This window comes from Aulonocara stuartgranti (genome assembly GCF_965226115.1).
Source record: "Aulonocara stuartgranti genome assembly, chromosome: 7".
Classification (NCBI taxonomy): Eukaryota; Metazoa; Chordata; class Actinopteri; order Cichliformes; family Cichlidae; genus Aulonocara; species Aulonocara stuartgranti.
Window position 1 is genome coordinate 15,244,463 of NC_138945.1, and position 16,040 is coordinate 15,260,502.

At 40.3% G+C, this 16,040-nt stretch overlaps 1 protein-coding gene across 1 annotated transcript; it reads left to right on the top strand.

The window, feature by feature from the left end:
- The first annotated feature begins 7,110 nt into the window (after positions 1-7,110).
- Positions 7,111-15,938, top strand: LOC309711297 (GRAM domain-containing protein 2B-like). The gene is made up of 14 exons (XM_082541527.1): positions 7,111-7,529; positions 8,066-8,191; positions 8,650-8,737; positions 8,861-8,930; positions 9,005-9,108; positions 9,199-9,294; positions 9,826-9,897; positions 10,887-10,967; positions 11,109-11,220; positions 11,634-11,750; positions 12,299-12,389; positions 12,548-12,652; positions 12,795-12,879; positions 15,089-15,938. The coding sequence occupies exons 1-14, from the start codon at positions 7,435-7,437 to the stop codon at positions 15,125-15,127; spliced, it is 1,281 nt and encodes a 426-aa protein (XP_082397653.1). The 5' UTR covers positions 7,111-7,434; the 3' UTR covers positions 15,128-15,938.
- Positions 15,939-16,040: the final 102 nt, after the last annotated feature.

Genomic DNA, 16,040 nt, shown 5'->3' on the forward strand with positions numbered 1-16,040 from the left:
CCACGGAAGCCTGCTGTTGTTTATTCTAAGCTGAAATCAAGGACCCATTGTTTGAAATATTTAACAAAATTTCAAGAAAAACCTTGCCAGCATGATCACAAATTGCATGCACAAATTGTGAGTTTAAAGCAGGACATGTGTAGACCAGCAGGGCTTAGCAAACGGTCAGCTTCCAAAATGATTTCTTTCCTCAATATTGGTTATAAAGAAAAACGTTTCCTGCAATTTCAAATGTCGATTTCTAATGAAAAGCAATCTAAAGATGCTGTCTTCTGGTTTCCATCATGTGCACCACATTCATTCAAAGTTCATGTTATGCTGCAATAGATCACCTGGCCTGAAGTTGTAAGTGTCAACACATTCTAGAAAATTAGCCTTCTTTGTGAGTTTTCCAGTGCACACATGCCAAAGTCCTCAGAAACTCCAGATGTTCGGCAAATCGCGCTGGAAGGCTGATAAGGAATCAGCTTTCAACAGATGTCTTGTGCCTGGACTCGCTGATTTAGTAGCTGTGAATGATGAAACAGTGTTTCAGTGTCTCGCAGCCTGACTGTCTTTTATCATTATTCAAGCAGCTGTGAATCTGGGTGACATCATGTCAGCGGATGGGAGTGAGAATGAGATGGTACATTAGGTTTTTCACATTTTTGTGTGTTTGAATATTTGATGTATTTGACTTGAAGGAGTCTCTGCTGGCTAACTGATCACATACAATGATGGGAATGTGGAACTTAAGCATAAATAATCCTGCTCCAAGTTGCGTTCATCAGCTGTTAAATGGCTAAAAGTTTCCTACTGATAATGAAAATAGCAAGAAATTCAGACCTGAAATATGGAAGGATCCAATAATTAAATACGCATCCGCTAGCCATTGGCTAAAAATATTCCAGATATCAGACTGACTGTATTAACAGTCTAATCAGGGTAAAGTTATCAATAAAAAACTGTGAGCATGAAAGGAAACAGCACCAGAAGTGCTGCTGTTGATCAAGAGGAGGTGGTGTCTGACAGCACCAATGACTGACACAAACAGTGAGGGAGTTGGACAGATGAGAGCCACAGGCGCTGGCAGCGGGGGCGTACGAGGGTCAACACATCGCCTTTGCAATGAGTGTGGCCCAGCAGCTGTATGCATAGGGGAGCCTTGGCCTCTTGCTCTGCATGTCAGGGGCCGTGATTAATGACCCACAGGCCTTGCTCTTAACACCCCCGCTGCCCCGCAGAAGTCACTGCAGCCACTGCACGTTTAGCTAATGGGCATAGCCAGCGACAGACAGGCACAGGAGATGAGGGGTTACGTATGAGTGCACGTGCGTATATGGAGGCAGACTCAAAATGAGAGCAATTTACCGCTTACAAAACACTGCATACCACTGTTGCAGTCTCTATGTAATTTCAGGGTGAGAGCAATGATTTTTTTAGATTAGTGTGTGCCTGTGTAGTGTCGAAGCTGAGAGGGTGCCCGTGCCTGTGTACTGGTTCCCAGCTTGTCAGGCAGCTGTCGAGGAGTGATTTATGACCACTAGACTCCAACCTGTCTTCACTGCCAGTTCAGTATTGTTACAACTGACAGCTAATGAGGCCAGACATGCTTTCAAGCAGAGCACTTAACAGGACTTCAATCTTCCCCCGTCACAAGTACCATTTTTGCACTCTCTCTCTCTCACACACACAGCAGCCTCCTTTCTCTGTGCTTTCCTTGTTCTCTGTCTTTCTGTGGTGGAACATATGACAGGCACTGAAAAGGCTTCTGCCTACAGAAGATGTTTCTTAGAAGGCAACAGCAGCAGAGAGCAGCACTCTTTCTCACACACATGAACACATACTGGCTAAGTTCGACTTCATCTAATTATCACCCTTTTTGATTGGGCTTTAAAATAATGAAAATGTGTTCACGCACTTAGTTGCTGAGTATTACGTGAGGAGATTGGTAATGCTCTCTTGCAGAGGTGTGGACTCGAGTCACATGACTTGGACTCGAGTCAGACTCGAGTCATTAATTTTATGACTTTAGACTTGACTTGAAAAAATGTTCTAAGACTTGTGACTTGACTTGGACTTTTACACCAATGACTTGGGACTTGAATTGGACTTGAACCGGTTTACTTGAAAAGACTTGATATTTTACCCCAAATACAAAATTTAACATGCATATTATATAGAGATTGAAAATGTGACGTCATTCACGGGTAGAACCGCAAAGGATTCTGGGAACTCGTGGCAAGCGGTACTAGCGCACGCAGGCTTTCAATTAAAATCAGTTATACAGCGATAAAAAGAAACACAAGAAGCCGTTGTATTATTAACTGCAATAGCCGGTCGCATGACAGCCACGGGAAGCCGACGGGTAAAGAGATCGGTTGTTATCGGATTACGACGTTGAAGAGAAATTGTTCGAGCCATGTTTCCGAAGTAACAAAGACGCGACTGGATTGCAGCCATTCAAAGGTCAAATATAACGTCCCAGAACACTCCAGCTCACAGGTTAGTCTGCTCCAAGCATTTACACAAAGGTCAGTCTGCTGTTGTAGTTAATACGTCACTTTCATAACATAACTGGTGATATAGGTTACAAGCAAGTCTGGCGCTGAACAGAAATGGTCGCGCTATGCTCCTTTATTTATTGTGCATAAATAGTGAATTGTCCTGACACAATATTGCGTTTCGCTTCTGTTATTATGGTACATTGACAAAAACACATACTTTTATTCACAGGATAAAACAGTTGTTTTGTATCACTAATTGCCCAGTGCGATTACAGCATACAATATTATTGTCACTGCTACATTTCTGTAAGGCGTACCAGAAATTATTTCCACTACTGATTAATTACCGTTGAGCTCAAAGGTCCTATTAATAAACGGTTAACGAATGTGTATTTATGACGACAATTTGTGAGACTGGTAAACTTATGATACGTACGATGGTCTTTACTTTCTACACGGTGCATTTCAAGGTCCTGCACCCATCCGTCGGTAAACTGTACCTGGGCTTGTTGCAGTGACCTGAAGTTACTAAACTTCATGAGTGTATGCACTCACTCCAAGAACCGTATGATTATAAATATGCATATAAATATGCTACGATGAGATAGCTGACTTCATTTAACTAGCAAATGTTGTCCAGGCTACGTTGGTGATACAGTTTTTTTTAATGTGTATGATATTTTTGTCATGCGGTTTTAAAGCTGGTCCTACAACCGCATCCAAGAATAACATGCAGCTTATCTCAGAACTGTCGGTGAAAATTATTCTTGGAGCTAGGTTTAATTGAGCTGCATTTTAAAGAGGTGCAATTTCACAATTTGTGTATATTTTCTAAGTTCACTATTTTGTCATGTGTTGAGAAAAACACAGATTTTAAAATTACATGGTCTAATATTTACATTTAGCATAACTGCAACATTCTTTTTTCGTTGTTTTTTTTTTTTAAAGACTCGAAAGGACTTGAAATTCAAAGTTTCAGACTTGTGACTTGACTCGGACTTTTACACCAGTGACTTGAGACTCGACTCTGACTTGCCTGACATTACTTGAGACTTGACTTGAGACTTGAGGATAAAGACTTGAGACTTACTTGAGACTTGCAAAACAATGACTTGGTCCCACCTCTGCTCTCTTGTCCTGTAAACATTATTTAGCTAGAGCGAGGCAAGCACTAGCTTAGCTTTGCTTAGCATAAACACGGGAGGGAAACAAAGATTTCAAAACACGGCTCCACTTCTTTTACTTGACGTGTACAGCAGCAACTCTCTTTTAAAGTTGCCTGAAGTACAGTGAACACAGCAATTAGCTGCCTGGAATGGTAATTTTGCTAACGGCATTAGCTTTGTCAGTATCTAGAACTTGCTAACGTACCTTGAAAAATCCTCTGCTGCTTTATACATATTCATTTTAGTGGGACCTTCAACCAAACTGTCATGCATTTCCAGTTATACTAAGAATTCAATTTCATATTAATATTAATTTATTTAATTGTAAATTTTCATATGCATTTACCATTAAATAGCACATGATGCATTTATAAAATTAAATACTAAATATTAAAGATTAAACTCCTTTTTACCCAGTATTTCACAACTGGTGTCAGTTCCACTTCATTCAATGTCAAAAGTACAGAGACTTAAAAAACAATAATTAATAAGTCTGTAATGAGATTTTCTAACCACCATGTATGATCTCACAGTAAATCTGATTCTCTGCAAGGGCTAAGGCCTTATTTTGGGAACTCCTGCAATAAAACAGCATATAGTAGACTGTGAATACAACAAAATAAAGTAGTATTTTGAAAATAAAATTGAAGTAGAATTTTAAAATTGAAGTAGATTTACATTTTTATACAGATTCCTGAATCAGGAACAAGTGTGTCTTTATTGTACGAGTAATTTGTTTTAATTTGTTCAAGGAACAAAGAAGGACAAATATTTCACTAAATCGTACAGCTCCTTTAAGTCTGGACAAATGGTTATTCTTCATATTATGTATTCACACTTGCATTGTTGCATGCATTATTATCAGCCAAAACAGCGAAACTGAACATAGTTTTGGCTGTTAGTTATTGAATTCCAGTATTTATAATAAAAAAAAGAGAGAGAGAGAGAACCAAACACACAGGATTGCTGTTTTCCAGCGCTCATTCAGCGTAAAGTCACTCTGGCAGCTTTCCTTCCTTTAACCCCCAATTCTTTGTCAGCCATGATTAATGGCAAACCTACTAGCTGCTAGCTTGCATTGCACTGCTGGCCGTGCCATTGTCTCCTGGATACTTAATGAACTCTGACAAGTCTTCTGTTCCTGCACTGACTTTAAATACAGCAACAGCGACCCCTGGAGGTAGAAAAGGGCGTTTCATTCAATTTCACAATAAATTACATGCAGCACAGTGACACTTTCTTCTGTTTTAGTGATAAAGACTGCAATTATCTGAACTCAACTAGCATAGTTTATAGCAAAATTAGGTTAACAGTACAATGAAAATTCAATCTTCTTGGGTGTATCCACTGTAGTGACATCCAAACATAGGCTACTTTGAGCTGCACCTTTGCCATAAAGCATTACCACAGGAGATAACTCTGAATTATAGATTTTGCAGATTTACACTGGGAGTTGTGTTGCCTCCTAAATCAAACCAGGGATTGTTTTAGTTAATTCAGTACAATGTAATTCACTGCACTGTAAGCTATGGTTGTTGGCTGCGCGCATCCATGACGCAAACATCCCATTCCACCAAATCCCAAAGGCCCCCACAATCAGCTGAGACCAGGTGATTGTGGGAGCCACTGTGAACTCAATGTCAGGTTTTTAAAAAATCAGTTTGAGATGCTAGAAGGACAGGAGGATAGACGTGGCCAGGAAAAATATCTCATGTGAGCTGTGGTGTTTAAATAATGCTCAGAGGGTCCAAAGTGTACCAAAAAATATCCTCCACACACCACACACACTCAAAGGCCACTTCACAGAATCACAGGTGATTTAATCACAGGTGATTTAAGTGACTTCAGATGCCAGATGAGCTGGGTTGATTATTTTAAAAACTGCTGATGTGCTGGGATTTTCCCATAAAACCATCTCCAGGGTTTACATAAAATGGTCCAAAAGAAAAGAAAAGAAAAAATATCCAGAGGGTGACAATTTTCTCAGAGATATAATATGTTGAGAACAATAGCCAGTCTGATTCTAGCTGACAGGAAGGCAACAGCAACTCAGATATTGTTACAATCAGTACGCAGAAGAGCATTTCTGGATGCACAGCACATAGTACCTGGAAACAGGTGGACTGCAGCAGCAGCAGCAGAAGACCACACCAAGTGTCACTGCTGTCAGCTAAGAACAGGAAGCTGAGGATCATTCACACAGGTCACAAAACTTTACAGGTTTGAAGTTGGAGTCTAAAGGAGGCCAAGTTCATAGACAAGGATGGTTCTACCCATGATTACTGAGAAGAGATCGGCAGAAGTAAAAAAGACCAACAGGCACGTGTGTTTTTTACTCCACAAATAAAGAGTCTTGATTGCATAATACACAATACTAATCAAACTGGATGTGATCTGAAGACTCAGTTGCAATTTTTTGAAACTATTACATATTTTAAATGTAAAATCTTCTGGAAACTTTCAAGTTTGTTATAGTATATCTGTTACATGACATGTACAATTTTCTCTGCATTACCTATTTACTTGCATCCTTACAATGTGATCATGGATTGTCTCTCTTTGTTGTTGTTTCTTTCAGCTGCTCTGGGATCACTACTTCAGATGGATTCGCATATTTGCTATGGTACAGGCTTTTTCCCCTATTCCTAATACAACCCTCCGGACTTGTGTCTCCTCCCCATCTCAAACCAGAAATGTTATTGTCAACAATTGCCAAAATAAATAAATAATACTGGTATTTAAATTGTTGTAACTTTCTAGCCTAAAATCTGTACACCAAGCTAGAAAGAACACTTCTGTCACAGAAACTGCATTCATTTTTTTTTTTTTTGGTAAACTCACTTTTATATAATCTTTCAGCTTCATAAATAATTATGAAGCTGAAAAGTATCTCTGACATTAAAACATGTCTCTTTTAAAGAGAAATTGCAACAAATATAACAGCACAGTTCTTTGAAGATATTTTAAGCAGCCAAAAAGGACTGCCCTGATTATAATGTAGGGACAACAAGGGGCATCGGGGATGTCAAACATAAGGCCCAGGACCCAGAACCAAAGACTCAGATGACGCCCACTGATAAATTGAACTTTTTCCTCTTATATTGGGATATCTGAGAGATTAAATGTGCAGTTAAACTTCTCTGCACTGAGAGAAAGACGAGTTTCACTTGTCTGCCCCCCTAAGATCAAAGTGTGCATTATGTGGCTCACGATGTAAAATGAGTTTGACACCCCTGCTCTATTTATCAGTATAAGCAAAAGCATTACAAATAGAAAACAAATAGAAACACTGGGAATCATTTTTCGGCACACAGGCGATCTTTGGTGAACGGTTAACCGAGAGAATAGTTTCAGGTAATCTCACTTGAAAACACATTTATCACAGTTTACACTCTGCTGCCCTCTGCTGGAGGTCTACCATAAGTACAATCACATTTCTGGAGTTTTAAGCGTATAAACATTTGGTGAGGGAAACAGTCACTCTTTCAGAGGAGTCCTGGAAACCTTCACTTAAAGCTTACGCAAAGCTTTGACGTAACATTTAGTGTGCGTGAGCATTTTATTACAAGCAGATAACAGCCTGTCCCAGCAGGAGTCCTCTTTGCTCTTTCCCTGTTGCTCCTGACGTTGGTCCCAGCTGCTCCCTCCCCCTTCCCGGCTCCTCCTCTGTGTGGCTTCTTGGTCCACAGACCGATTGTCCCAAACTTTAAATCCTTCCTGAAGCTTCTCCCTTATCTGCGGCGCGAGAGCGAAAGCAGAAGCCGATGGCAGAAGTATGAGATATGGTACTGATGACCGAGCAGGCGGACAGACCTCTGACCCCGTTATTCTCAGCAGAACAACTTCCCTGCAAGGACTCCCGAGGGAACCGCTCGACGTGAGTGTGGGAAAGATGCAGCCAGGGCCCGAGGCTGCCTTTCAGTTTAAGTTGGGGGAAAGCGATTGATGGGGGTGGGGGTTTAAGCGTTGGGCTTATTTGCATCTGCATCCTGCTTCAGAGTGTGGATTTGAATTAAAGGCCTCTGCTGGCTCTGTAAAAGCACGAATTTAGCGAGTACGTGGCACGAAATACAGCCAAGATAGGGTTAATTTGCATTCCAGATGGCAAAAGTTATGTTGTAGCGCCGAAGGCCAATTTTACGCCTGCCCCGTCTCTTTAACTCAAAGAGATGTTTCTGTGCGTTTGAATGGGAATCTCCAGAATCTCGGTGCCCCAACATGTTTTGTTCCTGTGATATAAACCATTACAGCAACACCGGGTAATACGAGCACGGGGAGAGACAAGTGGAAACCTGAGGCAGCTGCTTTTTGAGAACGTTTAAAGATTACGTGAGAGGTGTTCGCTACGGCACAAGTTTGCCAGCTTCTCCCAGGAGAACAGAGAGCAGCGACTTAACTGTGTCATGTCTGCAGGTCTGAGGTGGACAATGGAGGCGAAGGGAGGCAGCGGAAGCACGGAAGGTCACCTGGGGACCTCCAGCTCTGTCTGGAGACAGCGTCTGACCAGTCCAAGAGCAGGAGGAAACCACTCGGCGTCAGGTGGACAATGTGTATATTTTTATTGTTTATAAGCACTATATAAACCTTTAATGACAAGTAATAAATTAATAACAAGTTCATTTTAATGTCAAACATAAAAGGACTAAATTAAAGTGAAAAGAAAGGATTTTTTTGGACTTGTTTTTTTAGTTCAAAATGTGCTAGTTTTCCATTTTAACTGCAGCTCTGCAGCTGCGCCCATCCTCCTACATACCTGCACGACCAGAGAGCTGTTTACTGATTATGTTGCTGCTGTTCAAGCAGCTTTTACTTAACCACGTATGACACGCTGCGGAGCCAAATTAGAGGGGTTTACTTTTTTTGCCTGATAACAGTGTTTAGTGATAGTTTGAGTTATAAATCTGTGACAGTACTTTTCCTTCTGCAGTTACTGTTACTCGTCCTCCTCAGGTGTTGCCATGATAGTTAACTGTAAACACTGACCTTTCATTTGCCAGACTGAAACCTGTGGAGCAGCTTTTGCCAGTGCTAAGTCCATGTGACTTAGAAACAAAGTTTGAAAGGAAGAAATGGCAGCCTACCCAGGTAAAAGAACAACAACAACAAAAACAACCCACATACTGATCCATTGACAAATACCACCAAACCCCAAACTGTTTTTATGTATATACATTTGCCATTTTCTTAATTTAAAACTTTGCCTTTCAGTTGTCAAAAACAAACACCCAGTTCCATAAGTTATTTAAGGAGGTCAGCAAAGATGAGCAGCTCAAGCAAAGTAAGTTTCACCTTTTGCTTTCAGGCAAAAAACAAAGGAATGTGACAGTATTAATGTGAAAATGTAACCAACAGGTTACACTTGTGCCCTCCAGAGAGATATTTTGTATCAGGGCAAGTTGTTTGTCTCTGATAACTGGATCTGCTTCCACTCCAAAGTCTTTGGCAAAGATACCAAGGTACGTCACTGTTAACTCTAGTGAGGAATTTATCTGAAATCTTTGCGATTAGCTTGTTTGTTAAAGAACATGAGGTCTTGTCCTTCACAGATTTCAATCCCGGCGATGTCCGTGACACTTATCAAAAAAACGAAAACAGCGCTGTTAGTGCCAAACGCCCTCGTGATCGAAACTCCGAGTGAACAGGTAAGAAAGCATTTGATGCAGTCAGCTTTTCCCCGACTTTCCTCTCAACCCGCTACCTGGCAGATGGGGGGCTGTAGTTGAGTCTTGTTCTGTTAGAAGTCAATAGGGCGATCGTGGCTCAAGAGTCGGCAGTTCGTCTTGTAATCGGAAGGTTGCCGGTTCGAGCCCCGGCTCCGACAGCCTCGGTTGTTGTGTCCTTGGGCAAGACACTTTGCCCGTTGCCTACTGGTGGTGGTCAGAGGGCCCGGTGGCGCCAGTGTCCGGCAGCCTCGCCTCTGTCAGTGCGCCCCAGGGTGGCTGTGGCTACAATGTAGCTTGCCATCACCAGTGTGTGGATGATTGAAAAATGTAAAGCGCTTTGGGGTCCTTAGGGACTAAGTAAAGCGCTCTACAAATACAGGCCATTTACCATTTACTTCCTGTTAAAAGGGGAATTTTTTATCTCCACAGTCACCAAATGCCGCTTCTGCAGTATATGCTAAAAGTAAAATGGAATTAAAATGAAAGTGATGCTAAATCTCTCTTTTCCAGCATGTGTTTGTGTCATTCCTCTCTCGAAACGCCACCTACAAGCTCCTGAAGTCAATCTGCCTTCATTTAGAGGTAAATGGCATCTTCTATACGGGTTATGCAACTTGTTCTAGCGGTATTCATTAGCTAGCTACATTTAGTCTTCTGCAGGAAATCTACGTCCTAATTTACAACACAACCATTGTAAGTTAGAATATATTACTTTACAAAAACACTGAGCATTTTCTCTTCACCCTGCACCACAACCTTCCACACCATTCGAGTCATTGCAGGCTACGTAAACCTGAGGTGTTGTTACATTTGTCGAGATGTGCTCGTCAGGTCATGTGGAACGTTCCAGTTAGAGTTCCTGCTGAACCATAATTCAGGCATTACTGCTGAAACACGTCATGTTCTTTGCACTTTAATAAATCAAATTAACTACATTTTTTAGAGAGTGTCTGTACTTTCTTTCTCTTCTGTGTTTCTTTAAGACTGGGCAGTTACCGGAAGTTACTTTGTATCTTGGACGCAGTATATTAAACATTAGTGTGTTCCGGCTTCCTCTCTTGTTACACTGTAAACTCTGTGTATATTAAATTGTGTCTAAATCCAATACTGGGCTCTAGCAAAGGCCCAGTACTGAAAAGTATCAAAATTCAAAAGTTAGCAACTAGTTAGCAAGTAGCTAACAGAGACAGTTTAGCATTTAGCTGCTAAAGAGCCAGGTACTCAATGCAGGAGTTGCAAGCAAATGGAAGGGGGTGATTTTTAATTTAGTCAGCTAAACAGAGAGAAATATGTTCACTAAATGCCTGTAAACACACAACTCTAGCTTAGCTTTTTTTCCTCACGTGTGTTTAAATAGGCAACTGTTTGCTAATGCAGATGAAAACTTTGCTAAAGCAAATAGTGAAAAGGCAGCGTCTAACCAAAACGGAGGGAGTGACTTCATTTTTCTGCACGTTGTGTGCATAGAAACAGACAACCAAATGAATTCTGCTGCTGGATTCTGTCTGAATAGGCAACTGTTTGCAGACAGTTTCATAAGTCAATACCAGCTAAGTCTGTTGTCATTACAGGTGGATAAGTCCTGTGGCAGCCCCGTGACTTCCTCTTGTGAAAACAGCTTCAGAATCAAGTGCCCATCGTCACTTCCTCTGGTCAGTAAGGGGTCTGTTCTTTTTCTGAGATGTTTATTTGTTATTTTCTGTTGCGATAGAAAGAGCTATACACATAGCTTGTTTTCATGTGATACAACGCCTACATTGTATGTGGTGACCCATGTTTCATGTGGGCTGCAGGACTTTTCTAGAGACTTCTCTGACCTCGATGGAGTTGTGCAGCAGAGACGGCAGGAAATGATGGAGAGCAGCAGCTCCGGGTCTCAGACTCCAGATTATGACAAGTTAGCTGGTGTGTCACCCATCTTCTTTCCTCCTGTGTAATTATATAGCTACTGTGTACTCGCTCTAATCTACTGTACACAGTTTGTAGAGTCATTGTTTGTCTCTGTAAGGGGTGTCAGGTGTCACTGTGGCTTAGACAGCCTTTAGTATTTAGCTGGAGTCAAGCCAAGTGAGCCTCTGGGACTTTGTTTTTATTATAGTGAAGACACTTTTCACAGAAAGAAATCTCATTAAATAATTAACGTAATCTCCATTTTATTCTCAATGACAGCCATCAGCACTGACACAATTAGTTTTTTTTTTTTTCTATTTTACAGACTAAAAGGACTTGTCACATTTGCGAGCTTGTTAGCCTCTTAACATTTATTCAAAGTCGCCAGCCACTGGAGTCACAGCGTTTTTCTCTGTTGCTTTGAGCAGACTTCAGCGGCCTCCCAGGCACATTTATGAACACAGCGAAGAGCGGAGAAGTTTCAGTCCACGCAGATATTCACCTCCAGACTCCCAGCCAAAAGCACGGACCCGCCCTCAAGAGCGGTACTTTGATAATGGCTTTCTAAAAAAGAAAAGATGCTTTGTTGTTAATGCTTCTGTAGTCTTCGATTTCACTGTTTAGCAGGAGCTATTGAATGTTGATAAACGGAAAAGTTTCAGTTGGATATCAGGATAATCCACGCTTTTGCCACTGACCTTTATTAAAAAACCTATTTTGACAAAATTAGAAGAATTATATTTGTACATTATATCTGCAAACTACAAAAGAAGGCCTGAGAACAGCTCAATATCCCAGCCTGCCGCTATCACACCCCAGCTTACCAGTCAGCATGTCATATCTTCTTTGTTTGATAACCAATAGTTTAAAGACCAAGTTTAAAGACAGCTGACATACTCATACTGTTGTATATGCTACAGTTAGAGGCACACGTGTCTTGTGGAAACAGATGCAGAACACAGAAATTAGAAATTTGACATTGTATCATAAAGTATTTGTAACATTTCTTTATTTCTTTCTAAATAGTTCCTTGCCTTGTTGATGAACATTACCAGAGATACTCATTTTTTTCCTTTGTTGCTTTCACATGTAGACCCAAGCAAGCCAACGCGGGGAGCTTCTCCAAAAGACAAGTCCTCACAGCCGATGTCATTACAAGCCATCCTCCTCATCTATCTGTTTCTGTGAGCAGCCTCTCATTATGTGGAATTTGAGAAGCCCGAGCAGTCTGACAGACACTTGTTAGGATGTCAAAATCATTTAAATCATTTGGCTTAGTGACTGTTCTTTTTGGCTATGATTTGAATCCTCGTGTTTCACTGTGTTTCTGTGTATTTAACAGAGTCGGCGTTCTTGTCTTGTCCTCCTGTTACATGGCGTTCAAGATTGTGGCTCTCGAGCAACGTTTGAACTCTTTGGTTTCAACAGGAGAACATATGTACAGTGAGTAAGTAAGGATTTAAACTTCTTTAGAAACTTTAAGGATTGTGAAATACACATATTCACCACATTTCCAAATGCATGGTTTTTCTTAGGTAGCGCAACTTTCTCATTATTTGGTTAATAATTTGGTGTAAATCTTAATGCAGCAACACTGCGAGCCAAAGGTCACAGGATGAAGTGAATGCTGAGATCTACGGGGAACTGTCGACCAACCTGTTCAAGCTGGAGAAGGTTTGTCAGATTTTGTGAGCTAAACAGCAGTTATAGGTGCTAATAAAAATTGTATTGTTAGATATAATATTTGAACTTAAAATATTGCAAACTAGATCTGGCTGATTTGTCATTATAATAGAGTCAGCAAAGCAATAATTAGAGCCTGAACAACATAGGATTTTTAAGACTGATACTGATATTTATGTGATTAAGAAATCTGGAGTATTGGCTGATATTTTCTCAGATATCCGAAACAAAATAGATATTCATAGCATTTCTTATTTAAAGTAACTTACGAGTTATTTCTAAGATTATATGACAATACAGTTTAAAAATATTCTTCCGTTATTGTGCTATCAAGTCGCTCATTTACCTTCTGGCCGATTCTGCTCGGATCAGCTGTTTATTGTTGTGTTGCAGAGTGCCCCCTGGTGGACAAACTGTGCAAACAGCTTTAAGGTAGCTGCAGGTTTTTTTTTTCCTGTTGCTTCTTTACTCTTTAAATTTGTATTTACTGGCCATTACAAATGCTGATACTGATATATCAGCAAATAGCTGCGGGGCCAATATATTGGTCGGGTTATAACTTCTGGCCAAACTAGTGCATTTTAAAGTAGCCAATCACACCGGAAAGCTGTAAGCAGCTGTGCCTGGATGTGCCCTCAGAGGTGCTGTCCTCCTCATCTGACATCATCTTAATATTGATGTCCCTCTGCAGCTAGTGCACTTTGCCTCATTCCAAGCAGCTGTAAATGCAATCAACACAGACAGTCAGTACTGCGCAATGCACTGTTGACAGGAGACTTTTAGCAGTGTGATAGAAAAATGTAACATAAACCAGTAATGCTAAAACAAATCCAGGGAATCCAGTCTAATAAATTGTACCTTCTTTGCTTTACTGTCACTCTGACTGACACTGACTGTGCTGTTCTCTCCTGATCGCAAAGTCAGGATTCCCTTTAATACTGAAACAGGTGAAAATACTAAAAACATGTATAAGGGTGACAGACCAGGGATAGCAAACTCATTTTACATTGTGGGCCACATACAGCCCACTTTAATCTTAAGCGAGCCAAACCAGTGAAACTCTTCTTTTTGTTACTGTACAGAAGTTTAACTACACTTTTAACCCTAATGAGAAAGAAGTCATTTTTCTAAACGACATAGAAATGCTAATGTAGTAAATGAAAGAAAGCACGACTGGGAATTGATAAGAATTTAACTGATTCCACTTTCAATATCAGTTATTGATTCTCATTGACCCTGCCTGACAGTCACCACCATCGCCATCAGTAAGGACACAAATATGATCTTTCTCTTAGATATGAACACAAAGCAAAGATCAAAACCAGCATGAAGAAGCTTTAAAGCGATCACAAACAGGAGGCTGCAGACTGACTGCTCATCAGTCTGTCATCAGACAGTACCTGTTGAAGTTCAGAGTCTGGCTGCTAGGCTGGGGTCAGGATTCATTCAGCTAACATCACTCTGGGTTCTTGGATAGCTTAGCATTAGCATGCTATCTGTGCAGGTGCCTGCAAAGAGCTGAAGTTGTGTTAACAGCATAATGCAATTGTTTCTGTCCTGGATGCAGTATGCACTTTACTATGGCGCTGTCATAATAAAGTGCAAAAAACCCCAAAAACGACTATACTATATTTATTTACTACTTAAATATTTATTTGTGCACATGGATTTAATTATTGGGGCCAAAGCGCTCACCGTGTGACAATCCTTGTACGCGTGTGTGCACCTCTTGACCTTTGTAACCTGGCGCAGCTGGATTGAAGATGCGAGTGTAGGATCATCTTTTTTGCCCCCATTTTAATGACATCACACCCAGAAATGTGACTCCTTGTAAAACCACAACATTTTGGTTTTTTTGTTTATAGTATTTTTTTTATTTACATTACATTCATTCTGATAGAAACAGAAAGGTACAAAAAACAGAAAAACAGAGATTCAGTAAGACTAAGGTGAAGGTGACTTTTATTAAGATGCACATTTTAGAAAAAAGAAATTTCAGAAGTCTTGGCTTCAGAAATATTTTCCTGGGAATGAAATGATGATTGATGGTGTCACATTTTAAATCTAACCACAGTTGTACAAAGCCAGCTGTTGCCTTCAAGGACCCAGTCTTTATGCTAAGCTAAGCTAATCAACATGTTTAACATAATTGTGAATTATAAAGTATCCCTCACTTGCGTTTGTTTTTTCCACACCACAGATTCAGAAAAACCTCCAGAAACTCCTGGAGGAGACTTAAAAGAAGACTGTGGTCTGTTGTAGTGTCCACAGAGAAGAGCGAGTGCTGTGTAGAAGAGATCGTGCTTGAGCTGTGCAGATCAGCCGTGATCAGATTTGGTCATAACTTTCTTGCCAAAGCATGGACAGCTCATACACAAAGCATTCTTTAGACTGTGTGAAGTGAAATTGTGCAATAATGACTTCTTTCCCTTTTGCACTCAGGACTATTTGATCACTTTTTTTTAACAGAAAGCTGTGCTGAAGCAGTGTGCTAGTTTGCTAGTGGTAGTGTTAGCGAAGTGACTATGTTTTATTTATTTAGCTTTCATGTTACATTTCACAGTAGTAAGATTGTTAATAAGTTGTCAGGTCCAAAGGTTCTATTTCATGTCAAGGTCAATGTTTTTGTCAGCATTAAAATGTCAGTAAGTTATATTTTTATCATGCTTATGACTCACTCATCAAAAGATTGTACAACACTCAGCTTGTTCTTATGGTGTGATGTCAACAGATATGTATAAATATACACTTTGCTTTGTGAAATCACACAACAGTAAGAGCAAATCAGAGTTTAAAATATATTTTTTATTGTAAGTGTGGAATTTTTAATTTTCATACGAACCAACTGCTGTTTCATTCAGATGCAATTGTATAGTTTCTCAAACCTAGCAGCGTGTACTGCATTTACCCTGTTCCCATTCTGTTTTCACTTTGTTTGTGTGTATGAAAAACAAAAAAAAATTGTGTTTAACTTTAGTTGTGACCCTTCAGATCACAGCTTGTGCCTTTGTGATTGTATCACAGCTCTAAAATAAACGGTTTTTCATGAAGTGTTTCTTGAAACTGGCGTTAACAGCTTTTTTACTTAGGAGCACCAGGTTACATAAGGCTGATCACTCAGCCAGGTGACGCGCCTGCAGGCCACAGACAAA

Coding starts and splice junctions, on each gene's coding strand:
- LOC309711297 (XM_082541527.1), top strand. CDS start 7,435: ATGGTACTGATGACCGAGCAGGCGGACAGACCTCTGACCCCGTTATTC. Junction 10,968..11,108: donor GCCCATCGTCACTTCCTCTG/GTCAGTAAGGGG, acceptor TGTGGGCTGCAG/GACTTTTCTAGAGACTTCTC. Junction 12,880..15,088: donor ACCTGTTCAAGCTGGAGAAG/GTTTGTCAGATT, acceptor TCCACACCACAG/ATTCAGAAAAACCTCCAGAA.